Raw genomic sequence first — 27721 nt, 5'->3', positions numbered from 1 at the left:
CTTTTGTGGTGTCTCAAGAGAAAGGCCACAAGATTCTGTGCTTACCATGTTTTTGATTTTGCAGGTTATTTAAGAAGTCTGAATATGTCTATGGTAACAAAACCAATATCAAAACCAAAAACTGTGAATGGTTTAAACCAGTGTTGCCAACTCATATCCATGGAAAGTACCTAAAACCAGCAAAAAGTCCCTAGATGATGCTAGATTATGAGATGTCATTGTGCAATTATTTAAAAAAAAAAAGTCATGCTAACCTTAAAGCTGAAGTTAACCACATTTTATTGCATGATTGTCCATGATTAATTGCCAATTAAAGCTGAAGTAGGCGACATTGGAGCAAATATGATTAAAAAAAAAGTAATTTTTATAAAACGGTCGCTATATCATGACAGTAGTACATGCAACAGGTAACCTGAAAAAATCACGTGCCTCTGTGTCCTCTGTGTCCTCCGGTGTCCTCCGGTGCTCCTAACGGCACCTGCAAGATTTCACAGACCGGAGGAAAACAAGCAGTCAGAGCTGATCTGAGGTCTGCTGTCTTTGAGAGCCGGCTGTCAATCACTCACGAACTCCGACCAAATGGTTAAACTAGGCAGCGCTGATCAAATATGAATCAATATTATGTTATGTTAATACCTATTTCTCGCCTCAAATGTTTTCCGAATCATCTTGTAGTGTATTGTTTAGCTGTAAAATGAGAAAGTTTGTTACGCCGCCGCCATTGTGAAATCTGGTGAAGGAACGCCAAGCACCGGAGCACAGCCAATAGGAACGCTTTCTCTCTCTGAAATGACCTGTGATTGGTCAAAGTCTCCCGTCACGGGCTAGATTTCCTAAAGCCTGAAAACAGAGCCAAGAGGAGGTGCAGAAGTCTAGTTATCTCTCAGAACACTTGAATTACAATATGCTGAAAGGTTATTATGGAATTTTTGCCCAATGATGCCAAAAATATACTGACTACTGAAACTTTAACTCTTAATGTCGCTATCATCTCATCAATATTCATCGAAATCTACCTCTAATTTGAAAGTAATTTTATGTAGGCTATTGTATAAACTGGAACTGAAGTAATGGAGAAGATCCAGACACTAGAATGACTGACTGTGTATTTGGAGAAAAAACTTATCCTGAATAGTTAAGTTACATTATTTACAACTAAAACAAAGGAGAAGGAGGTGATCAGTGATTGGTCATTAGGTATGCACATTCACGCTTCTGTGTGGCTACTGATTGGTCGACTGAATGAGCTGCAGCTGGCTACAGTTGATTAAATCTGCTAGTGACATTTGTCCTTTCAGGTGACAAAGTCAACGGTCATCAGCTAGAAATTAGATGCCTGCTTTTGTCTACCTCTGTCTGAAAATCAAAGACTCATTGTTTCAGAAATTACTAAGATTTTTGAATGTTAAATCTACCACGGGCATCTTTGTAGTCTGCACATATGCCTTGTTTCAACAGGAAGCTTGTCACACATAGCAACAGTAACTAAGTGGGGATGAGGCTTAGCAAACCATCAATTTGAGTGCACTGGTGCTAATTAAGACCTGATGGTAGGATGTTGGTGCCGCAATCTTTCACACTTTTCCTGTTGCGTAGAGGGCTGTATGGGAGAACATAAAAAGTTAAATACTGTTATCAGCTCAAATGATTGTGTCCAAAATGAGAGCTGTTGCTGTAAAGGTTTTATTGAATCATTGAGTAATTTTAAGCACCCAACTTGCTTATGAGAGCTCAGGATTTTAGTGTGACTGAATTTCCTGTGAATTTTTAAATAACTACTTTTTTTTTTAGATTGAAAATCACAAATTGTATATTGACAGAAACTGTGGTGGGAAAGAAAGGATTTCCCGCTGTTGAATGTTCTAATTTTATACACTCCAGACACGCTGCTGTGTACAGACAGTCAGTGTCACTTTTAGTATGGGTACAAAAACAGTGTTTTTTGTCTATTTTTCAGGCGAACATCTTCGTGTCTGTCCTCAGGGAAACACATGTTGTACCCAGGAAATGGAGGACAAATTTGGCCAGCAGAGCAAACAGGACTTTGAGAATCTGGTTGATGAAATGAGTCATGAATTGAGAAGCACCTATGTCTCCAGACATAAAAGATTTGATGGTAAGTCTCTTTTTTTCTTTTGCTTAATACGTTTTCCCATATTGTGTCTTTTTTTTCAACAGTTTTAATGGTCAGTCACTGTAAAATGCTGCAAAAAGGAAAATGAAAGGATTTAGACTGCATGTGTTAATTTGAAAAGGTTCACTGTTTGTAGTTCTGTAGCTGTCTGCCCTCAAGAGGAGACGAGATGTGAAAATCTCATTAATAAGCCTTGGAGTGGAGAACCCTCTTGTTGGATTAGACAAACATGGCTTCTTGCACAGCTGATTGACAGCTTGAACAGCAGTACAGAGCCAAACTCTGCATTATTACGTCTGTTTTGGTGGTCCTGTGCGCTGTGTGATCTTGTCGTAGCCCCATGGTGACTGTCTTGACCACCACACATGGGAGGGATCGTACTCATTACTGAACCAAGACTCACTGTACCTCTCCACCTGTCCCTGTTGGTATCCTTCTCTATGGAGTTAGCTCCTTCTAGTTATAGTTTAATGAGAAACAATAATCCCTCCAGCTCCCAACATTATACTGTGTGGGAAGCAGCAGCTTATCACTGTAGACAATGGTGAACCATGGTTGAGATGAAAACTGTCGAGCATAGCCACCTGTCAGCGTTGTCAAACGGTTTATTAGGAATTCAGCATAAAACTTTTAATGAGTTATCATTCAGAAACATTATAAAGATTATTGTATCCAAATTCTCTTTCTCTCCAAGTGACAGGACAAAACTTAAAGGCTAAATTTGAGATTGGGAGCATTTCTATTGCCTATGCACGGCTCTCAACATGGCGACGGCTGAGCCGGCGGCTCGCAGCTACTGGTGTTAACAGTGAGAACAACAACAGCATTGTAGGCTTGCCACAGTAGTCTGTGTTACCAGTTTTACATGGTATTCTTGCATACACCGATTACGTATACTTGCCCACCTGCCCCGCCGTCTTTTTGCTTTTTTCCTAGAAAACCCATTTAGTTAATTTAAAGTAAAGTGTCTGCTCTGTACGGAGTCTACAGGAGTCAAATTTCACACACACAGGACAAGAGAAAGTCAACGATGATGGAGGATTTGGTGTCAAAGCGAAAAGCAAAAGCGCCGATTAGGCAGTATTTTGGATTTAAACCCAATGCTATAAGGGGACCATAACTTTAATGAGGCATTCTGTAAACTTCTGATATGAAGCCTTGCGGAGGAGCCGGTGGAAACCTGCGGCCCCGCAGCAAAAGCTCATCCACCGTTAAAGATCAAAGTGTGAGCTCTACATATATTGAGAGTCATATTTTATTTTGAAATGTGTAAGGAGTAAGCAGTAACACCTGTGTTGTCATGAGTTTATTAACTAGTGGGAAAATGTCCTCACTATGGGATCCCTACAACAGAGCAGACAGAGCTAACAGTGTGAACCAGAGGGTGGGTGCTACGCTTCTGCAACAGCGCCATCGTAGCCAGTGGGGCATGCTCACATGCACGGACATGCACTAAAAGGTACGCACGGCTGGCCCGGCGAAGTAAACAAAGCAAAGAGAAGAGATTACAACAAACACAGAGAGAGAGACTTTATTCTCTGCTCAGGTAGACATTACTCCTCTATATCTTTACATAGCAAATAGTTGTTTGCTGCTACATTAATGCTCTGGATATCGTATAGAGCACCTTTAACTCTTCTTAAAGAAAATTCTCCAATGTTTTTTTTTTAAATATTAGATTATAATGCTTTCTTAATGCACATTAAGAGTGATGAGACACTATCCAATATTTTTAGTACTTAACCCTTGGCATATACGTAACAAACCCCTATATTTAAAACCCCAGATCAGATTTTGCTTCCTGTAGTTAATGAATGTTGAGTTAAAACATTTCCAGTCAAAGTCATGAAGAAATAGCAAAGCTGCAACCATGTAACATCAAACTTTGGCAACCTTGACTGAAATAATGGGTAATTCGTCAGTGCCAGTATAAGCACACTTTATTTATTATAGCACTCTCCAAAGTAGTGGATACAAAGTGCTTTACAGGAGAAAGAAAAGAGAAATGTAGAAACCACAAAATCTTAAATCTAGAAAAGCCAAAGCAAACAAGAGAGTTTAAAGTTTAAAGAGGCGTTTGATGTGTGCTGAGACTTTAGCGAGAGACTATTCTTCAGTCAAGGAGCAGCAACACAAAAAGCAGAATCATCGGAATAAAAGAGTATTGTTTGCCCAACATGTTCCCATCTACAAGCACTGTAACATTAGTGTTGATAGGAGTTTACATTGTGTAATGGAATCAAGCTCATTTAGTATACTGTATATGGATCTCATTTAGTATAATTAATACATAATCCTGTCCTTGTAACTTGGTTTGTATAGACTATACAGTAGCATAAAAACAAGCTTCCTGCTTTCATGTAGGAACATATGCACATAAACAACATACATCAAAGTCTGAGTGTCATTAACAAAACACGCATCTTATAACTGTACTTCTGCTGACATTATTCTGCTCTGTATTTCAAATGTATTTGCTTGCTTTAATTTAAATTGCCAAACGACAACATGTGTGTGAAAACGGAGAAGATTAGTGTTAACAGTGCAGAGCGGAGTCTACTGAAATTATGGTACACAACATCAGACTAATAATGCAAAATTGACTTTATTGACACAATACAACACAACAAATGGGTTTATCAGATGTTTAACTAAAATAACACACACTAGCTTTGTTTAAAAAATATATTTTTAATGGTTGTTGTCCATTAAAAAAATGTAATTCAAAGAAAACTATCATAGTATAAAGAACACACCACCATATGCATAACATCTGAGTAAAAAAGGTTAATTTTTTATGCAATCAGAAGCATCAATGCATTTGCTTTTATCACAGTCCCTTTAACATCCAACATCATAGCACTACTTTGAGAGGGCACATACACTGAGGGTGCATCTCTTTGTAAATTAAATAAAGTATTGACTCATTTAATCTCTGCATGCAAACTATTAATAAAAAAGTCATACAATGTTTCTGAGGATCGATACAGTATCACAAAACATAACATTGTGATACTCAATATTTTCAATATTTTCTTACACCCCTATTGATTTGAATCAGAATTTTTTTTTTTAACCCAGCCCTAATACCAACACATATATAACACATTTTTTAATGAGATTTAATAATTCACAATATAACACTGTTACATAATACACACTATGTGTCGCACTTCTTCATGCTGCTTAACACCTTTTCACATTTTGTTGGATGTATATCAACATGTTAACATGTTAAATATCTATATTACAAAAGATACCTTCTGTCAACATGAATATAACCTCTGATTAGATCTCAGGATTGAACAGCAACCCTCCCAAAGATTCAGTTTATCCAAAGTAATTCTAATCTTTGTCCAAAACGTAGGAGGTTGAAGCATAGATTTCCATAAGGGGCTATCTAAATATATCCAATGTCAACAACTGAATAATGTTTGATTAATAGCGCAATTCAATACTCACCAATGGCTTGTCTTTCTATGCTCAGTCTTTTCAAACTATCCAACATATTATATGAAACGAATGCTATTCAGTTACATCATGCAACTCTCAGGTGATTGCACATTGCCAAGAAACTCAATGTCACAATGCTGGGCTGAAGTCTTGTCTGTTTTTTTTTCCAGGAATATACACTTCTTTAGCTTAGTGATTCCTGGAAGTGCGCATAAATAAATAAGTGTTATTTTGATCAGCTGCTGTCAGGATAGTGAATGTCATAAGGAGGACTCCAGTGAGGGAGGAAATGGGGTTTGTCCAGCAGCACTTAGATGCATGACTCCAGGCAACCCTGTTCCTCTTGGGGTTTGCTGCCATTCTCCATAACTTCATGAGCGTCAAAGCAGATGCCATATGCCGGTTTCAGCTCAGTAGCCCTCTGCTGTCTGGAGACGTTGTGTCTGCTGTGGGCCTCGACTGACCAGCCGCTCGGGAAATCTGAGATATTGATTTGCTGGATTTGAATTCCACCCTTATCTTTATGCGTCATTAATTGAATCTGAGTGTTGGACGTTGTGGGGTTTTGAGCAGGAGATATCAGCTGAGATTTAACCAGTCAATAAATATTAGAACAACATGCATCTTTCAAGTATTTCAAGCATAATTTATATATTATAAGATTCTACATTTCTCTGACTTAATGTTCCTTAAACAATATCTCTTTTCCAATATTTTCTCTTCATAAAGCAGTGTTAGCTAAATAATTGTGGTCGCCTCGATACTGAGTCTGAACACATAGTTAAAGATCCAAACACTAGAGAGCTGTTAGATCCTGTAGATGCTCTTTACCATCTATTTAGCACCCGGCTCTGGAGTTTCCACCTACACGGAGTCATTGTATGTGTATATTCTCTTCTCTTTATGCAGAGCTTGTGATGAGTGTTACTGTAGCTGACAGTAGCCGGCCAGCCCACGCATACCTGACACCACAGCCTAGGTGTCACAGTGAGAGGGCACAGTCTCGACTATGCCAAGACCATGCCAGCACAAATACAGAAATATCCACAACAACCCGTGTTGAACTGTACAGCTGTGTGAATCTAAGAGAGAAGCAGCATCAATCTGAAAAATCAGGGCCAAACATATGCAGCCGCAGTTACTGCAATTTATTAATACCTTTCACCTGTTTGCTAAATAATGCCATCAAAAAGTCTGAATATTCTCATTGTTTTCACCGTAATGCATAACCTATACCTATTCCCAAGACCCGGAGGAAACGACTGCTCAGAGAAATTAGATAAATGGCTGGCACAGAGCATTCTTTTCCACCTGCTCGTTAAACACTAAGTCAGGGGTCTTAATTGCTAATCAATTGTTGGCCCTCCTCTGACCATGAACACCGTGGTGCTGCTGGGTAGCCAAACAGAATATTAATGCGGTCCACCTTCCACAATTGATCTTCTTTGGAGTTACCGACTCGCACTGTTATCTCTCGTCGAAAAAATCCTGGCAGTCGATATTTAGCGACTGGCACAGAATGGCATCAGTTGTATTGTTGCACACAAAAAAAATGACTGCATCGAAATTGACACCAGTGCAATACTTAACTTAACTACCCCAATACTCATGTGTAGAAAACCATAGAAAATTGAGTGTTTTGTCCCAGTTTTATTGTTGTTTTTGTCTTACTGTTAGGTTATTTACCAAAACTAAAATATGCTATGGCTGTGCACTGTTACAATCTACTCTAACTGTTTATGCCACATATCACTATTTGTTAATAATGTATATCCTTTGCAGTTTTGAATGTCATATGCATTGATTTGTACAATTGATGACAAATTTGTGACAATTTTAAAGGGGAACAACGGACATTTTTAAAACATTGATATTATGCTGGAGGCTACCTAACATGATGGAAAAAATACTGCAACTTGCTCTTGTATAATCATATTGAAAGGGCGCGCTGGGAAACCACAAGGTGACAGCGTCATCAGGGTAGGTAGTAACGGAATGGGGTATAGCATTTCAACAACAGTTTCAATATAAACAAACATGCCGTCACTTTCTGAATCTATTATATGTAAATAATAAACACTTATAGGACAGGGAAACTGTGTAATACCTTTCTGACTTCTTTCGTTATCCAGTAGTTATAGTTTATGCAAGTGCTGTCCACTGGAACGGAGATTCAGAAAGTGACAGCATATTTATTTATATTGCAGATGTTGTTGGAATTCTATACTCCATTCATATCGCCACTGACAGGCAGTTACTGTTCACTGTGATGACGCTGTCACCTTGTGGTTTCCCGGCGCGCCCTCGCAATATGATTATACAAGAGCAAGTTGAAGTATTTTTTCCATCATGTTATATAGCCTCCAGAATAATATCACTTCTTTAAAAATGACCATTGTTGCCCTTTAAGGTAAAACTTGAAAAACTAACCCTAACACTGGGTCAAAAAAACATGAATGGGTAAAGTTTACCCAGTATTGGTGCTATATCGACTGAAACTGGGTCAGTTTTAAGTGTTTGGAACAAATACAAATACTTGAATCCATTATCTCCTCCCTCAGCAACCATTGTCGATGTGCCCTTGAGCAAAGCACTTAACCCTTAATTAGTCCTCAAAAAGCTGCCAACCACAGAGGTCTGCACTGTGCTGGCCAGCTACCAGGTGTGGATGTGTCTGACTGGATGAATGTGGAGCTGGGCAGTGCTGAAAAGGGCGTGCTTACTCAGCAAAACCCTCCTTTAGTTAGGAAGTCATGTTGGACTATCCAGTTGGAGACTGGAAGAGTAGGTAGGATTCATCCCTTTACACTACAGGATTTTTAGTGATCCTTCTCTGTAGGATTTCTGATGGACAAGCTGCAACATTTTTGGAAATATATGCACTTTAATTTTAGGACAGTAGGCTAAATCCCAGTTAACATTTATGAACCAGCGTTCGGCATCTGCCGAAAGTACTCCACTTTTCTTCCTCATGTTAAAGAGTCGGATATGGTAACTTTCAAATATGAGCAAATATATAATTTTATTAGATTACATTACATAAGATTAGACCTTTTTCTGTCTTGACTCACCAGCATACCATTTAATTTTGTGTTTAGAGTGATTTTACATTGAATGGCTCTGCTTTTAACTGCCACTGTGTGACTCACAGTACGCAGGCTGCAAGAATTAACACATGAAAACGGAGACATAAAAGGTCAGCCTGTCATGTTGTACAGTAGCATAGCACTTAGAACAGCCCTCTGTAGACCGGCGCCTCCTGTCAGACCAAATCAATGATCCACTTATGATTGACATGTAGAATTAGAAGTGCTCCTTTTGACAGCAAAATTGCTAGTTTCATGCACGGACATGAGAGCTCAAGTAGGTTGCGAACCAAGCCGTGAGTGCGTTGTGCAGTTTTCAGTAATAACAAAGTGAGAGATAGGCTCCCTCTTTGATTGGCTGTAGTTCTGTAGGAGAAGACACTGAGTGGCTCTGCAGGAGATAACAGGCTGTTTATTCTGCTGCATGAGTGTGCCAAACAAGTCGTTTTTGCAGATTACTCAGGGAAGCTTCACTGATGAATTACAGATAGTTTTGACAATGTGTTGCTTGCAGGAATGTGTTTTACATAGGCGACATCTACACATCTACAACAAATGATCTGAACAATCTTCTGAATTCATTAACTTTCTGTGACTGCATTTTGGTTATTTTGGTAACTTTTTCTGGTGTATAGCCATGAAATACAATGCTGCACTCAAAATTGTCACCATTGTGACAGTGCTTAATACAGTACAGAGTGTTTTTTTTTTATATGCAGCATTTTAGTAATGGTCAGTCCCTCAAGGAATATCTGATTTTACTAGGGATGCACTGATACCAATATTGGGTCCGATACTGTGCTCATGTACTCGTACTCGCAAAACGGCTCCAATACAACGGCACCGATACCACTTTACGGCACCGTGACAATAACCTCTCATCACCATCTTTTGGGTCCTATCGCACGCTCACGCTCCACCTCCCCGATGGTGCGGGCGAGATGGGCCGGTGGTGCGCCCGACCCCGCGGGGCCGGGATCCCACCTCAGCCGGCGTGCTCGGTCTGAAAAAAAGTGGTATCGGTGCATCCCTAGATTTTACATTCACAAGACTTAATGCAAATGCAACTGGTTTCTTGCATTTTTGAGCAGTTCCATAATACTTCTGCAAAATGTGTGCAAATTGTGAGAATGCTTACTAATGAATAAAATAATTCAGAACCAATTTTACAAGCCCAGGTCAAACATCTTAGACCTCAACACAGCAACTATCTTGCAAATTAGTTTTTGTCTATAGGACCTTATTTCCCCCTAAGTTGTCTTCTCAGGCAGAGCTTACTCCCAGGGTGCGAATTACCCCTGACAAGTTCCACCAAATGATCATTTTTCTACCTACATGCATGATTTTTTTTTTAACATCTCCTCCATTTAAAATGGATAAAAGTGCCAGGAATTGCATCACATTTTCTTCAATAAAGCAGCTGCAACTGTATTCATTTCTGCCTGAAATTATCACAATAATCTCTGTTGGATCTGATTGGTAAGGGTTTTACTGAGGCCCCAGCTTTGATGAATGAAAGTGAACAAATTATCTACCATGTTCCCAAGATTTTGGAGTAATTACACGGCCTCATCGTATTGACTTCTTAAACTGCACTCCACTCTTTAAGCCCTGTTTATACCTATAGTGTCCAAATACTGTATATATGGATTTTGTCTGAGACAGGTTAACACAAATTTTGAGATATCCATCCCACGTCCATCTCAAAAAGCATCCTGCCAATTATATATTAATCAGTTGCTCAAGATGTAAAACTGAAATATCAAGTATTAACCCACAGACTATGATATGGATACCCATTTTAGGTGTTGATTGCAGCCTGATATGTGCTTTTGATTACTTTGTTTGTGCATAAATATATATATATATTAATTTCTGCTAGCACAGACAAATGAGAATAGCTGGTCCACCTTAACAGCCCACCTTAAGTGGACCTGGGCTGAAGTTGTCACTAAATTGGGGCTAACCCCCTTCACTTTAATCAGCAGGTGGAAAGCAAGACATGGGAGCTTGGCTTGGGTCTTGAGGCGTTGTGGCATGTATTCACTGACAACCTAAACTTTACACACGCAGTGTGTGCATTGCTACCTTCAGCTATAACTAGAGTTGTTCCGATACCATTACCAGTATCGGAAATGCGCCCGATACTGCCAAAAAATGTCGTATTGGGTATCGGCGAGTATGCCAGTTCAATGTACTGATCCGATACCATAATTTATTAACCCAGAAAAAAATCAACTTGTTTAACCGAAAATCAATTCTTCAGTAGCCTTCACTGTGCTGTCACCCTGGATGTATCATGGCTGCCACTGGCAACTACTGTTTTAGAGCAGCGAAGAAGAACTGATTGCAGCTAGTTTGTCACAGCTGTTAAATAATACTAATAATGATATTAACTATATTTATTTTTATCCCGCTGAATCGGATCGGTATTCGGTATCGGCCGATACCGCAAGTTCAGGTATCACAATTGGAATTGGGAAGGAAAAAATGGTACCGCTAGCTATAACGTTACTGATAACTTCACGGCCTTCCAGACCCTTGTGGCTCTGTTAGACTGTTTATAAGCAAACAATATTATGTTAATCACGTTGTCATGTTGTTTATTACTAATGCAAGCTGGATTTAGGACTGTGTCGCCTTCGATACAGCTCGTCTACTTTTTAATTTTCCAGAACGTGTTATAATGACAAATGTTGGTTCAGCCGGTTGGCATAAAATCAAACTGGTGTAAGCTTGTACATCAGACCGGACCGGACTGGCAAAACCGGAAATCGACCCAACTCTAATTCATATGCTAATTATGACAATTTCACACAAACGTCTAATAGGATAAAATGATGAAGAGATGACATTTCGGACAGACATAGATGTAAACTGCAACTTGACTGGTTGGCGCGAGGCAGTTATCATAGATTGTAATGAGGCTACTCAACTGAAGAAAATTGAATTGTGGTGGAAAACCAGCCCTTTTATCCCCATAAGTTATGGCTGGTCACAGTTCAGGAGACTTTGCAGTAATTAATTCTGCAGGCCACTTCCCTCAAGGGTCTTCACAGTAGCTGTTATCCCATCCACAGCTACCTCTGTTCGTTATATGCTCCATAGTCTCCATATTGTCTCCAAACACTGTGGTTTGCTTATAGATGAAAAACACTGTTTTCATCATCTAGCTCAAAGATTTAAAATAGGAGCATTCCGTTTAAAGATTGCTGAAATTGAGACTACTACTGACATCTAGGAGAGCATCCATTAGTAGGTGTCTGTGAGCGCAAGCAGCTGTGGAAGCACGGAAACACAGGCTTTCTCTTTATCACAGAGAAAATGGCTCTGTGTAACCTCTGTGCGCACAGCGAGCCAAACCAAGCTTTATCAGCGAAATGTAATGAACTCGCTGCAAGTTGGGAGTATTAGAATCACCCCTGTCCAGCATTTCAGCATCATTATCCTCCACTTGCAGCTCTTGCAGCCATTCATTTGGACAGACTTCATAATTACTAAGATGTGTTAAGGATTTATGTAAGCTTTCCTGATGATTTTAGTCTCTGACATTTCACTAAATTTGTTGTTGTAAAATACCATCCCCCTCATGAATTTCCCCTAATTAGATTAAGTTGTCTTTCTTAACTAAATATATTAGTCACAGAATTATACAGAGCTCATCCATAATGTAATTATTCATCGTAATCACTCCAAAACAGAGCTTAGAATTACATCAAATAGGCTGTCCAAATTAACAATACATTCTGCCTTAATTACGTTGGTTATATTAAATAAATATTTCAGCAGACACATTGGGCAACGAACCTGACTGCATCAAGATGCTTTTTTTTTTTCTTCCAAAATGCACATTTTTTAAAATGAAATTACTTTTGAAGCTGTAATTAATCAGTGCGCATATCGCTCAGCACCGCTGACTATTTTCATTACCAACAAGGAGTCTCTGAAGCACAAATCACGCTTGGAGCTTTGCATATTTAAAGCTCACTGTAGTCTTTCATTTACTATAGTCTCAAGAATTACTGAGACCAACATCACAAGTCCTTCAGACTGTGTGTGCTACCGAAAGAAAAAGTCATAAGATATCCTCTTAAGATAGCAGGAAAAAATGTGCGAGAGTAAAGCTAATTTAATCAGATCCCCAGGGGGCGTCTATACAGTTAACACTCTCGGGTACCTGATAAGAGGTGCTAATGAACAATAATTAATTGTGATAAGAATAGAGAAAGCAAGTCTTTAACAAGTGTGTTTCATGTGATAAATCAGAAGCAGTTTTGGACCGAATAGATTTATGCAGGATTGGAATCTCCTGCATTTCTCCTGTGGCAAATGTGACCTTTACCCTCCAAGCTAACATCAAGTGAGTAATAGTGGCTGCTGGTTGCAGCTAAAAATACATTTGTCTCAATCAGGTAATAACATCATGAAATAACATCCTGGATGTTCTGCTTCCTTGCAGATGATGAATATTTTTCATGTTTGACTTTCTGTTAGTGTGCAACATGGATTTGGTATCATGGAGAGTCTTGCTATTTTGTTTCCCTGCTGCTGTAATTTATAGTTTCACCTGCATTGCTGAGCACTAATGACCACTTCAACTCCATTACAGTATGGTCATGGCCGTTCTGATAAGTGATCTGTAATGTGAATGGCCCAAACGGGCAGAATGGACCTTTTAATAGATATGTGGTCATGTGACCTAGCTACCATAAATTGCTTTAGAATCAGAATCGCTTTGTTTGCCAAATGTACAATGTACACAGGTATTTTACTTAGTGATACAGTGCAGTAAAACCAAGAAAGATAAAAGTCAAAAGTTTAAAGTAGCATTGGGTAGAATTGGAGCAAATATGATTAAGAAAAGTTATTTTTATAAAACGGTCACTATATCCTGACAGTAGTGCATGAGACAGGAAATCTGAAAAAAATCATGTGCCTCTGTGTCCTCCGGTGTCCTCCGGTGTCCTCCGGTGCTCCTAATGGCATCTGCAAGATTTCACAGACCGCAATCTTTGATCAAAAGGTCAAACTAGGCAGCGCTGATCAAATATGAATCAGTATTCTGTTACTGTAATGCCCATTTCTCACCTCAAACCTTTTCAGAAACATCTTGTAGTGCACTGTTTAGCTGTAGGATGAGAAAATTTGTGACCCGGCAGCCAGGTTGAGATCAGTTGAGGAAATACCAAGCACCGCCCAACAGCCGGAGCAAACTTTCTCATTTCACAGCTAAACAGTACAGGGAAGGTGGAGCATGTAGGCGCTGATGAGTAGTGGGCGGTTGGGAAATGAAGGAGGGAACTAGGAGGTGTTGTTGAGGAGAGAGCTTAGGGAACAAAAACTGTTCAGGTGTCTGGTGGTCTCCCATCTTAGGTCACCGGTGATTGTGGTACTTAACAGACTCCATCACCTTTACTGCTGTATTGTTGATGAGTAGTGGGGGATGTGAAGGTGGGTGTTTCCGGAAGTCCATGACCATCTCCTCCGTCTTGTTGACATTGAGCTCTAGGTTGTTATCTGTACTCCATACTGACACAGTATTCCTGTAGGCCGACTCAGTCCTTGTCCTTGATGAGGCCGAGGACCGTGGTGCCATCAGCTTGAAGGATGTGTGGCAGGAGGTGCAGGAGGTTTGAAGAAAGGACAGGATGAGTCTTGAAAATGGGTTCTATGGGTACCCACGAGTCTCCCCTTTAAAGACAAGCCCACTTTATGATAATCACATGCAGTTTTGCAGTTTTTATATATATATATATTTAATGAGTACTTTTGAAGGGTACCTGGGAGCCAAGATTTTCATTGCCAATGACTGCTTGCTGTAATTGTTGTGCATACGACGAATGAACAAACTTGAAATCAGTCTCTCTGCTCTCATCAACCCTATTCCAGATGCAGTAGGTAGCTGTTTTCAGTGACAAATCTCTGATAAACCCACTGTACTCTACCTGTCCAGCACCAAACAGCTGATAGACAAAGTTGGCGACTGGCTGGTCAACATAGTGTTTCCCTCAGGGGACCAAAACAGAACGGAAAAGAGAGTGAATATTTGACTCAAATTTGAGCCCAGAAACAGCTCCAAAGAAATGCTAATCCGTCTGGTAGATGACGTTTAAATAGGCGACTGTTTGCTAACATGTAACAACTTTATGAGGTGATAATATGTCAATATTGTATTTACAGCTTTTTGCCGTCTCTAAGTGGCCAAAAAAAATCAATTAATTCAGTTTTAAAGCTTTGGATGGGACATATTGCCCTATTCAAGACAATAACTGAGGAATATAAAATACTTTCTGTAACCTCCACCACCCTTTACGGGACTCTGTTTAGTCTCGAAGCATTTCACTTCGCAGTTAAATGTGCAGAGTTTTGAAGCCTATTTAAATTTTAATCTTGGTCCTTGAAAGCGAGGACTATCATTATGGATAGCAGATGGTCAGGAATATTATAATCTCTTCCCAATTTGCGGTGAGCTATAGAGGTCATGAGGCAAACAACAAGTGGTGCCTAAAAAGGAGAACGCAGAACGGCTGGAAACCTTACAGACAAACTGTATTGTGGAATCGTAATCATACTGAAGGATCATTTATGGCACTTCATCTGACAGCCTTATGCTTCCAGCATATGGAGCAGTACTCCAGTGTGAATCAGTGTATAGGAAATCTTTCAACAATATATGTCCTTTCTATCAAGGTACACAGATGTATTTTAGGTTTACAGGTGATATAGGGACAACAAATACTGACCTCATGCACTGCAAACACAGACCTTATTGCTTTCCAGAAATATATATGGGAAAGGCTCCCATTGCAATGTTAAAAGTAGTTTACTTGAGATAAAAATCAACAAAGCTGGGAAGTCTCTTCAAAATGAAATCAACATCAGAAGCCGTAATTGATTTGCTATTTTGGTATTCTCTGGTCGTCGGCGTATTTGGTGTCGGCATCGCAATCAAGAGTAGACTTCCTTTTTAAGCTGTGTTCTATCTTGCAATCAGACACAGTTAATGTCATTTTGCTGCATTTCTATTTTAATCATTATCCTCCCAGGTTCCCATCTTATCAAGCCATATCTATGTATGTCATGTACAGTATAATCTATAGCAACACAGTCACGCATGAAAGAAAATCAGACATAATTAAAACACTTTTTCTTTTCTTCTTCAGAATTCTTCCTGGAGCTACTGGAGAACACGGAGAGGTCCCTGAATGAGATGTTCGTGAGGACTTACGGCAAGCCTTACATGCAGAACTCAGAGGTCTTTGAGAACCTGTTTGCAGAGCTGAAGCGCTATTACACAGGAGGAAATGTTAACCTGGAGGAAATGCTAAATGACTTTTGGTCGCGGCTGCTGGAGCGCATGTTCACACTGCTCAACTCCCAGTACGTCATCACTGAGGACTATCTGGAGTGTATCAGTAAGTACACCGACCAGCTCAAGCCCTTTGGAGACGTGCCCAGGAAGCTCAAGGCTCAGGTTACCCGGGCATTCATCGCCGCACGCACATTTGTCCAAGGGCTCTCTGTTGGCCGGGAGGTGGCCCAGAGAGTGTCTAAGGTAACACTGCTCACCACTTTAGTAAAAATTTAACTGGATTATAAAACACCCAATTAACTGCTTGCTTCTGTCATTTTCAAAAAAACACATTTCATTCAGCTGTACTGGCTGATTCTGTTGGAAAATATTCAGCATTTGACCTCAAATTAAGACTGGCTGTGTATCCAGCTTTTCACAAGGTCTTGTTTTGGCGTTTCTGCAGTAAGCACACATTTCCCTCTTGGTTTTCCACCGCGAACAAGTTCCTCCCAGATACTTTTTCTGACTAATGTGTGCTCTCTCGGTGCATGTCTTCAGGAAGGTTGGGGCTCGAGGCGCCTTGTTCAGGTGCTGTCTAGAAAACAGTGTTGAAGGGTATGTGGATTGCTCGGGAGAAATGCCCCAGACAATGAAAAAAGCAGAGAAAAGAAATGTTGTGCCATCACTGTTTATTGCTCTATTTCCTAATATTTGTTCACCCAGTATACAGAAGCCATTAATCATACTGTAGCTTTAGTATTCTGTTTGATTCGATGCAGTCTTAATGCAGCTTCTGCAGTATATCTTACTGCTCTGGGAGTGTGTGTAGTTTTGATCATGTGCAAAGTAAGATTAAAGGAAAAAGCAAAAGGCTAAGGCTTGGATTTAGTCGTGCTCAACAACAACGGTGTTGTTTCTGCATGCCTTTTTATGGGCTGGGAAAAGTCCTGATAAGCTGCAAATCCCCAACCACCCTGGTTTCTTTTCACTATAATGATATCAGTAAGATTGTATTATCAACACTATTATGAATATTAATAGACCAGCTGTACAGTATATAAACAGAAGGCAATGAATCTAGTAACCCACAATCATCAGAGACAGAGACACTAAGGAGAAGACGCTACTGTTCGAAATCCAAAATTAGTTTTCTTGTACCCCCACCGTGATGCACTCATTGAACTTTCAACATGCTCCCTTCACTGTGTGTATCAGTTCCCCTCTCACCACCAGTAGTAGTGGTGGTGAGGCTCATTTAGAAGCAGCCACAGAGGATGTGTTGTTAGTATGCGTTTACCGAGTTACACCCTGCGTGTCTCACAAGCCGGTATGTCCCAGCCTCACCTCTTGACATTTCAGTGGGACCTGAGATCCAGGTCATGTGTCTGGGACCGCAGCCCTTTGATCCCCAGGGTATAAACTCATCATGAGGGATTGGGTGTGAGCATAATGGAATAAGACACCCTGCTAGAGGTGTCTGTTGCACAGCGCCTCTAAGATGTGACATCCATGCTTATTGCTGCCGGGATATATATTGAATTAAAGTAGATGATGTAGTGCTTTATTGCTTTTCACAGCTTAAGAGACAAAACACGAAACCCGGCGGAGCTTTGAGGAAGCAGAAACTCGTGTTTGGAGTCTGCATCTCACAAACAAAGCTCATACTTATCCCAGATCATTACCCGAACAGTACATCTGCTGCTGTTTATCTGAAGTGATTAAAATCTTATAGTCATCCGTCTGGTTATTGATATTTAGAAAAAATTTCACTGACAACTTTGTTACCTGAATGCTCACTGTAGTCAGATGGCAATGAATTTGACAGAAGCAAATGAGTAAACAATGTGGCAATGTTGTGCTGTCTTTTCATTAAAGCCACAGTCACTGTTAACTGGGTAAAATGAAAATGTTATGACATTTCACAGTATGTTAAATTCCCAAGTGAACCATTGTCACAGGAGGAATCCTTAAGTCTATCAGTCATATAATTGCATTTCTCTTTTCATACAAATACAAATAATTGGTTGATTTGTAAATTAACTAGTGTTGGTTATTATTATTTGGAAGATTTTTATAACTCATTATGTGAGGGAAGGTGACACACTACACTATATTTGTGCAAAGCTAATAGAGTGTGGAGTTTTTTATTATTATTATTGATAGAATATTATTATTATCTTATATTTTAAAATACCACTATATCACTAATTAATGTGATGATTCCTAATGGAGGAAAAAAAATTAAGTTACAATCTGTCGATCTATTAAAATAGTTAACCAGAATTTATCGCATCATTGTCCATGATTAATCATGACAAATTAATAGCAAATTAATTGCACATTTTTATCTGTTCAAAATGTACCTTAAAAGGAGAATTGTCAAGTACTTAATACTCTTATCAACATGGGAGTGGGCAAATAGGCTTACTTTATGCAAATGTATGTATATATTTATTATTGGAAGTCAATTAACAACACAAAACGATGACAAATATTGTCCAGAAACCCTCATAGGTATTGCATTCAGCATAAAAAAATAAGCTCAAATCACAACATGTCAAACTCAAGCCCAACAGGCAACAACAGCTGTCAGTGTGTCAGTGTGCTGACTTGCCCCAGACTGCATGTGATTATCATAAAGTGGGCATGTCTGTAAAGGGGAGACTCGTGGGTACCCATAGAACCCATTTTCATTCACATATGGGAAGGGACCCCTTTGAAAATGGCCATGCCAGTTTTTCCTCGCCAAAATGTTGCGCAAGTTTGGAGCGTCATTTAACCTCCTTCGCAACGAGCTAGTATGACATCGTTGGTACCAATGGATTCTTTAGGATTTCTAGATCTTCACTCTAGCCCGCTACAACCTCCGGATTGATGAAGATTGATTGCGTTAATACGTTAAAGAAATTTGTGGCGTTAAAACAAATTTGCGTTAACGCTTTACTATCATGTTAACTTTGACAGCCCTAATATATCTCATATTTTAAAATACCACTATATCACTAATTAATGTGATGATTCATAACGAAGGAAAATTATTTTTGTTGAAGTTACAAAGTTTGAAATTATAGACAGGGGCTTAAGAATATATTGATACATTTGAGTATCGATTCTCAAAAACACTATTGATTTTGAATTAATAGTTTTCAGTGAGGAACTATTTTTTCTAAAACATTATTATTTCTCCTCATGACCTCTACATCTGCTGAGAACAGATCCCTGTCTATTTTGTACGGCTGCACTACACCTGTGTCAGGTGCGATAGATGTTGGCAGCAGCATTGTTAGAATATCAGTGTCAAGTTAGTATGTGACAAGTCACACCAGTTGTCGGCGAGGTGACGTGTGAGGCTTGTCTGTTAGTCAGGGCGGGTGTGTGTCAGCCTTCCTTGGAGCCTGACTCCGTGGAGCGACAAAAATACCTCCAGTCTTCTCTTTATGATACTTATAGTAGCACTGGGCTGAGAAAGAGCTAGAGGTCCCGGCACATCAAACATTAACACATATCACCGAGATCAGGCCATTTCTCTAATTTGCAGAACTGGAGAAGGTCATCCGTGTTTTTATCTCCTCCAGGCCTGACTACTGTAACTCACTTTATTCTCGTCTTACCAGCGAAATATCCACCGGCTACAGCTAAGAAAAAATGTTGCTGCCAGACTTTTCTTTTTCACATTCCAGGAGAATTGACCATAATCTTTGCTACACCGCACTTAACTGTCTGTTTTAGAATCGATTTTTAAGATTTTATTGCTTGTTTTTAAAAGGTTTGCTTGGTCAGGCTCCCGCTCTGTGATCAGCTAATTCTGATCGCTGCTTGAGATCTTTTGGAGCGGCTTTTTTTTTAACCTTTTATTGGTCCAACTTCTCCCGTTCGTTACAAAAGGTGTCTGGGCCTTTGTTGTCTGGGCCTCTCAGTTTTCTTTTGAATCATAAAAATCTTTTCTTTTTTGGATAATTGGAATTTTAATTGTCATCCAATTCTTATTTTATTTGCTTTTTAACCATCTGTTGCTGTATTATACCTGTTTTACTGCAAATGACTGAGAAGTCCTTTATAGATAAAGAAGTTATTCCAGTCAGATACCACTGAGAGTGAAACTTTAGTTAAATTTTCTACTCACTTTACATAGCCAATTTCCTTTAACTTTTCATAATTTAGGCTTTAACAAATTACTTTACAACAATATTACTATTTACTAGGGCTGCCAGTCGATTAAAATATTTAATCACAATTAATCGCATGATTTTCCATAGTTAATCACAATTAATTGCAAATGAATTGCACATTTTTTATCTGTTCAACATGTGTATAAAGGGAGATTTGTCAAGTATTTCATACTATTATCAACATGGGAGTTGGCAAATATGCTTTTATGCAAATATATGTATATATGTATTATTGGAAATCAATTAACAACACAAAACAATGACAAATATTGTCCAGAAACCCTCACAGGTACTGCATCTAGCATTAAAAATATGCTCAAATCATAACATGGCAAACTGCAGCCCAACAGGCAACAACAGCTGTCAGTGTGTCAGTGTGCTGACTTGACTATGACTTGCCCCAAACTGCATGTGATTATCATAAAGTGGGCATGTCTGTAAAGGGGAGACTCGTGGGTACCCATAGAACCCATTTTCATTCACTCATCTGGATGTCAGAGGTCAAGACCAGTTTTTACTCGCCAAAATGTAGTGAAGTTTAGAGCATTATTTAGCTTCCTTGCCAACGAGACATTATGTCATGGTTGGTAGAAGCTCGGATTAAAACACACAGAGGGAGAGCGACTTCATTTTCTGCTGAGGTAGACATTACTCCTCTATATCTTTAAATAGCAATTAGTTGTTTGCTGCTATATTAATGCTCTGGATATCGTACAGAGCACCTTTAATAACATTTTCTACATGCTCTGAGAGCCAACCATTGGCTGATTATATAGTTGCCTAGCAACAACAACACAACAATCCTGTAGGTCGTCTGCTTTAAAGGTATTAACAGGAACGTCAGCCTTTCAAGGTCTTTCATGACATTCATTTATCAGAAGCTTTTGTCCAAAGTAACTTACAATGAGTGCATTTATCATCCGTAGAACAAGAGCTAGATGTCTTCAAAAGTTATTAGTGCATAAAAAAACTACAGTAAGAGCGTCTTTCAGCGCTGCAGTATACGTAGCCTACTTAGTTACATTTTCTTTTCTTTTTTAAAGAAAATAAGACATTAGTAAGTGCTTGCATGGCATGTCTGGGTGTAGCCCGAAAAAGTGGGTTCTCAGCCTAAAAGATGCTTAACAAGATGCTTGTTGGTGCTTCATGTAACAGAAAAAAGTCCATTAGCTGCGACCCAGAGGCTGTCATTTCAAACATCTTGACAGGGCTCCAAAGAGCAAGCATTTGAGTGTTAAGGATAAGAATGTTGAGTGCAGCACGCTTTTAGGAAATCATTTAATAAAATCAGCTGCACTAGGTCACGCAGTCAAGTTTGTATTTGCTATCTGAAATGTCACCATACTAGCTCACACGTCGTGGCAAAACAGACAGATCGCTGATAAGATGTTGCACTCGGTTTGCACACAGTCTATACATGTGGCCTGAATGTAATACAGCAGAGAACAGCTGGTTCAGCCAACGGTTAGCTGTTCCCTGTAGTTTGTTCTGTGGGTATTCACTCGCTGTCACAATATGTGCTGAATGAGACAGATGAAAGCATTTCTTTATAGTTTGTCCAATCCCCGCTGTTCACCAAAGTCACACCAGTCAAGTCAATTTTATTTACAATGAATAAGCGAATTTGTGATTTTGTACAACATGCAACACTCTCTATCCTCAGACACTCATCCGTTGAAGCATTTGGCTTTTTCAAGAAAAGAGCTTGTACGAGCCAGATGTTTGGTGAATCAGCACCATTCAGTCTGCAAATTCTTCTAATTTGTCTTCTCCCTAAAAAGACAAAGGTGTATCTAGATCTGCACCTCTTTCTCATGGTTATCGATCCGTCTGGAATGATAATCTGTCTTGGAAAACATTTGAAAAGCGTGTTATATGATATGGGATGGCTTGCTTTCATTTTAACATAGAAACATTTTATGAAACAAACACTCAATTAGAGCCACAACTGATTGTTAAACTGACTCGTGTTTTCTGTTTTCTACCCACTTCAATGCATTATTAATGTATTTGTGGCTAGGGATGCACCGGTCTGACTTTTTCAGTCCCGATAGCGATACCCAATCTGATACCAGTGTTTAATTAATAAACTGTATGCCTTGCTGTGTGGAAGTGACTGGGATCATTCTGTTATGTGTAAGGAAACACCAGGCTTAACTTCAACTTTGCTTTCCTAAATTTGTAAAACAAAATATAACAAATAATTACATAGATATAAATTAACTGAATTGTTATTTATTGTTAAAATAATAAGTCGCACACCAGCTACTTGGTAAAAAAATCTATTCAAGTGTAAATGTTTTTTAATGCAGCAACAAATTGGTCAAAACTTAAACAGGAATTCAAATTCAAGTATATAAAGTATATAGTATTTAAAATAGAATTGAATTGAATAGATCCGCCCCATTGTCATCAATACCCGATCCAGCTATTTGAGTCAGTATAGACCTGATATCCGATCCATCGGTGCATTCCTATATGTGGCTAATTAATTAATTAAAATTTCACCAACTAAAATACACACACCTATACAAGGAGGTCATTAACACAGCATAAATAAGACATCTGAGTTAGTATAGATCTTATATCCTGAAATATAGGGATGCACTGATACCGGATCGGATATCGGGCCGATACTGACTCAAGTAGCTGGATCGGGTATTGATGTCAATGAGGCGGATCTATTCAATTCAGTTCTATGTTTAAATACTATATACATTATATAGTGTAATTTTAATTCCTGTTTTAGTTTTGACCAATTTGTTGCTGCATTAAAAAGGTTTACATTTGAATTATAGTTCCTGTTAATTTTAAAGACTTATTTTACCAAGTCACTGGTGTATGACTTATTATTTTAATAATAAATAATTTAAATAATAAAAACACAAATGCAGGATCAATTTAAGAAAGAGTTTTTAGATCTCATCAAATTGAAACCAAAAGCTAGTATGAAGAGGAATTGAACAGAGCTGCCTTGTACAGCCTACTCCATTACCTATCCACTTCATTATCTGTACATTAATCCAATTTCTACAAAACAATGATATGTTTCAATGTGTTGTTGGGCTGTTTAAAGCCTTTTACTTAATGTAAGCTGTCTGTCTTGCAAGCTAAACGAGTAGCTAAAGTGAGGACGAAGTGCTCAACATAATTTAATGTCATTGCTGTTGGGTGATTACCTGTGAAAACACACTTAAGAAATATTGTGTCAGTGACATTTATGCTTATCTTGTCTATAGCATTAGTTGGGGCCTTGTATTCCCTGCTGTGTGTGATGACATCATGTCCTTTTAGTACGTGAAGATGAGAAAGATGAATAACTGAAATACAGAATGCTTGACAGCTAACTCTGGGTGATGATTAGGCAAATAAAGATGGCTCTTTATTTAATACTTGACATTTAAATGCAGGTTAAATTGTCTGTCAGTGATCTCCCGCTGTGATTGACAGTGCTTACAAACGTTCAAAAGTCTTTGGTCAGTAGTACATCCCTCTTGTGGCTTGCACTCTAATATGAATCTTTGCAACTTTTTTTTTTCAAAATAACAAAGTGACAATCATTTTCTAATAAATGGTATTAGAGATTTATTTATTTTTTTCTGGACGGCTCACTCTGAAATTGCGAATAATCCTCAATTGTGGTGCGTTCAGTAACATTAATTAAAAAGAAAATGACAAATATTTAAATCTTCCTGGAATTAACGCAGTTATTAAATGAGTAAATGTGACTCTTATTGATCCCGATTGAGCTGTCCAGGTGCTAATCACTGCTGTCACACTCTGTGTTCTTGCAGGTAAGCAGCACTCCAGCATGTATTCGAGCACTGACCAAGATGCTGTACTGCCCCTATTGTCAGGGCATGCCGTCCGTTAAACCCTGTAAGAACTACTGCCTGAATGTGGTGAAGGGCTGCCTGGCCAATCAAGCTGATCTGGATCCAGAGTGGAATCTGTACATTGGTAAGTCTTTTCAAGTATCACTCCAGATGTTTTTCACCTGGGTGCTGCTGTTCTGTTATTTCCCATCATTCCCATTTATCCTTGGGTGTATGGCTCTACAATATGGTTATATTCTCTCATCTCTAATGGATGGGGTGGATATGGGGGAAAAAGCACATCATATTAGCTCTTGCAATTTAATATCACAAATATCGGTTAATGTGGCTTTACACATTTTGTTTGTTATGCTCATGAAAGAGACCACCTCACTGTTTAAACATAAGTGATATGGCACTTTGAGGCTGTTTTATGATCGCAAAGAAAGGCTGTTATTATTCGAATCGTATAAGAAACTGAAAACCTAATAGTGCAACGGAACCACCACTGAATACCTGTTGGAATTTAAATACCACTGAATTTAAAGCATATCTAAATTTATGTGGTTTGAGTTTTCCTATATGAAATTTTCAGCAGGTTAAATTTCATAATTAGGTATAGAGTTGCTTCTAGGATTCAAATTATACCAGCCTTTTTTTTTTTGCTTCCATCATGTTTGGTGTTTTTTATGCCTTCGCATGGCGACAGCCGTGGCCAGAGGCATTGTGTTTTCAGGTTGTTCATTCGTATGTTCATCCATCCGGTCCATTCTTGCAAATATGATATCTCAGAAACACCTGGAGGGAATTTCTTCAAATTTGGCACAAACGTCCACTTCGACTCAGGGATGAACTGATTAGAGTTTAGTGGTCAAAGGTCACTGTGACCATAATTCAAGAAGTCATATTAAGGCTGTCAATCTATTAAAATATTTAATAGCGGTTAATCGCATGATTGTTTATAGTTAATCGTTGTGTATCTGTTCAAAATGTACCTTGAATGGAGATTTTTCAAGTATTTAATACTCTTATCAACATGGGAGTGGGCAAATATGCTTGCTTTATGCAAATGTATGTATATATGTATAACTGGAAATCAAGTAACAACACAAAACAATGACAATATTGTCCAGAAACCCTCACAGGTACTGCATTTAGCATAAAAATATGCTCAAATCATAACATGGCAAACTCAAGCCCAACAGACAACAACAGCTGTCAGTGTGTCAGTGTGCTGACTTGACTATGACTTGCCCCAAACTGCATGTGATTATCATAAAGTGGGCATGTCTGTAAAGGGGAGACTTGTGGGTACCCATAGAACCCATTTTCATTCACATATCTTTAGGTCAGAGGTCAAGGGACCCCTTTGAAAATGGCCATGACAGTTTTTTCTCGCCAAAATTTAGTGTAAGTTTGTAGCGTTATTTAGCCTCCTTCCTGACAAGTTCATATGGTGTCAGTATCTTCACTCTAACTTTAAAACTGAGCCAACTACAACCTAAAAATCGCAAGTTGCGTTATTAGTGGCGTTAAAACGAATTTGCGTTAACGTGTCATTATCGCATTAACTTTGAAAGCCCTAATTCATATGCTAATTATGACAATGACAGTTGTGGATGATGACATTTTGGACAGACATAGATATAAACTGCAACTTGACTGGTTGGTAGAGGCGGTAATCCTCGTTTTTTGGGGGGGGCCAAAGCAAGCTGTATGTAACTACAGTAAAGCATTTTACAGTGGTTTTGTTCAAAATGAACTGATATTAAATGTAAAAATATGGCTCAGGTCAAACTGTTTACCCTTAAGTCTGCAGGATTACAGAAATAGGTGTGTTATGTGGTTGAGTTTGAGTTTCTATTTTAAGAGAGGTTACAGCTGGTGCTGTGTTGTTATCATGTTTTGACAACATCAGTTCCATTGACACACATTGGGCCCTCGGAAAAGAGACTGCTTTATTTGTCATTCTTCTATCAACGTTTTCTTGCATGAAAAGATTTTATTCATGGGATTCTGCTCTCCTGCTGGGCTAAATGAGGACTTGTAATAGGGCAGAAGTGCTCAGCGGGGGGTGTCAAGTTTTGTGAGGAGAAGTTCAATAGGAACTTGTTCAGTTCAGAGACAAAAAGTACAAACATGGATGTAATATTTATATATTTCTTTAATATTTCATAGAATGCTTAACACAGAAGACTCCTGCTGTCATTTAGATAGACTCTTCCTGTAGGATTGAACTAAAGTGGTGACAGTGAAAACGTGACTGGGCTGCTGTGAGAAACAGGAGCTCTGGTTGTTCCTTGTCAGCCTGTGGCAAATAAAACATTGAAATCATTGTCGTCAGTGTTTATAAAGAAAATACGACATAGCAGATTTTACAAAATGATTTCTTTTTTGACAGACTAGAAAGCACAGCAAAATGAAAAATACAAGTTCTGATCCTGTGTCCATGCATTCATTATTTTGTTACCTCTTGTTATAAGCTAAATATGTGACTATCATATTTCAATATCCCTCTCTTTTCTCTTGTAAAATGTCATCCTGCATACCGGATGTACACAAATGTATCCAGTCCAACATGATAATGGGACAACCAGCTAAGCCTCCCATCATATAAAACCAAGTGTGGAACTTGTTGGTTGTAATCGCTAGTAGAGCGGTATCATGGGTCAGAGGTGTGTGTTGTGGACAAAAACGTTTGTGTTATATTTCCAGAAGATCATGATTGAGATCTAATTTATGAATTTCCTCTCATCCTCCACCTTATGATCTTACATCGCCGATTGAGGATTCTCCCAAAATTAATGCTTGCAAGTCATGCTCACTTTTGAGCGATCAAATCCCTGAACGACTTGATCAAATCCAAGAAGGACTTGATCAAATCCCTGAACGATTTGATCAAATCCCTGAACGATTTGATCAAATCCCTGAACGACTTGATCAAATCCCTGAACGACTTGATCAAATCCCTGGACGACTTGATCAAATCTCTCTCAAAATGATTCCCCAGCCCACATTCTGTGTTTCGCTCGGAAATATGTCACAAAACAGAAGCTAAAGAAAATAAGCAGTGTTAAATTTTGTTATCATTTCTGACTCCTCACTGCTTCAGTTTGCCGCTGTCTGGCGCTGAAATGCTGCAGGGAGGGGGGCTGCTCTGATGGCCTCACACCTGTCACGGCACAGGACGTGTTTCTTGGAGACATTGTGCTTTTTTAACGTTTCAATTCGGAACGTCGATGCTCTCTGACAGCAAAAGCACTGTTACCAGCCACGTTGGCCGAACTCTTTGCAATGAATACAATGCACAATGTTGGTCGTTTTACCATAACTGATCCATAGAAATTTGACAAACCATTCCTTTGGCGTTTTTGTATGTGGTAGGCTCTGGATCTGGCTCTGGCTTGGAGTCAGATGAGGCCATCTCTGCCGAAGATGTTAGGTCAGGATTAGGCATCTTATCGGGTACAGGGGAGACAGGTGGTGGAGCCAAACAATCAATCATTCTCTTCATTTTGAATTACCGGTATGTTTTAAGGTTGTGATGTCGCTCGAGGAGGAGTATAGGGTGCGGTTTCACACATACATACAACATGCCTTTTTTTCCCCCATCCGCATTCAGTGAAGAAGAGTATCAGGGTCAGAGCCAATCAGAGGCAGAGTAGGGCGCGACTCTCGGCAGAATGCGGGTGGGAAAAAAGAATAACGTTACACACATAGCTACTCACATACACACACAGAGACAGACCTACTAAACGTCAGACGCACCG

At 39.1% G+C, this 27721-nt stretch overlaps 1 protein-coding gene across 3 annotated transcripts in view; it reads left to right on the top strand.

The window, feature by feature from the left end:
• Positions 1-27721, top strand: part of LOC119500308 (glypican-6-like) — a 112892-nt gene that overhangs the window by 26706 nt on the left and 58465 nt on the right. For all 3 annotated transcript variants that reach the window (XR_005209596.1, XR_005209597.1, XM_037789983.1), the window contains exons 2-4: positions 1958-2116; positions 15837-16228; positions 23931-24096. Coding sequence is in view for 1 of the 3 variants with exons in the window: in XM_037789983.1 (XP_037645911.1) it covers positions 1958-2116; positions 15837-16228; positions 23931-24096 (717 nt within the window). In the remaining 2 variants the exon portion in view is untranslated. The remainder of the gene's footprint in view (positions 1-1957; positions 2117-15836; positions 16229-23930; positions 24097-27721) is intronic.

Source organism: Sebastes umbrosus, chromosome 13 (genome assembly GCF_015220745.1).
Source record: "Sebastes umbrosus isolate fSebUmb1 chromosome 13, fSebUmb1.pri, whole genome shotgun sequence".
In the NCBI taxonomy this organism is placed as follows: domain Eukaryota; kingdom Metazoa; phylum Chordata; class Actinopteri; order Perciformes; family Sebastidae; genus Sebastes; species Sebastes umbrosus.
This window is presented reverse-complemented; position numbering and strand designations above follow the sequence as displayed.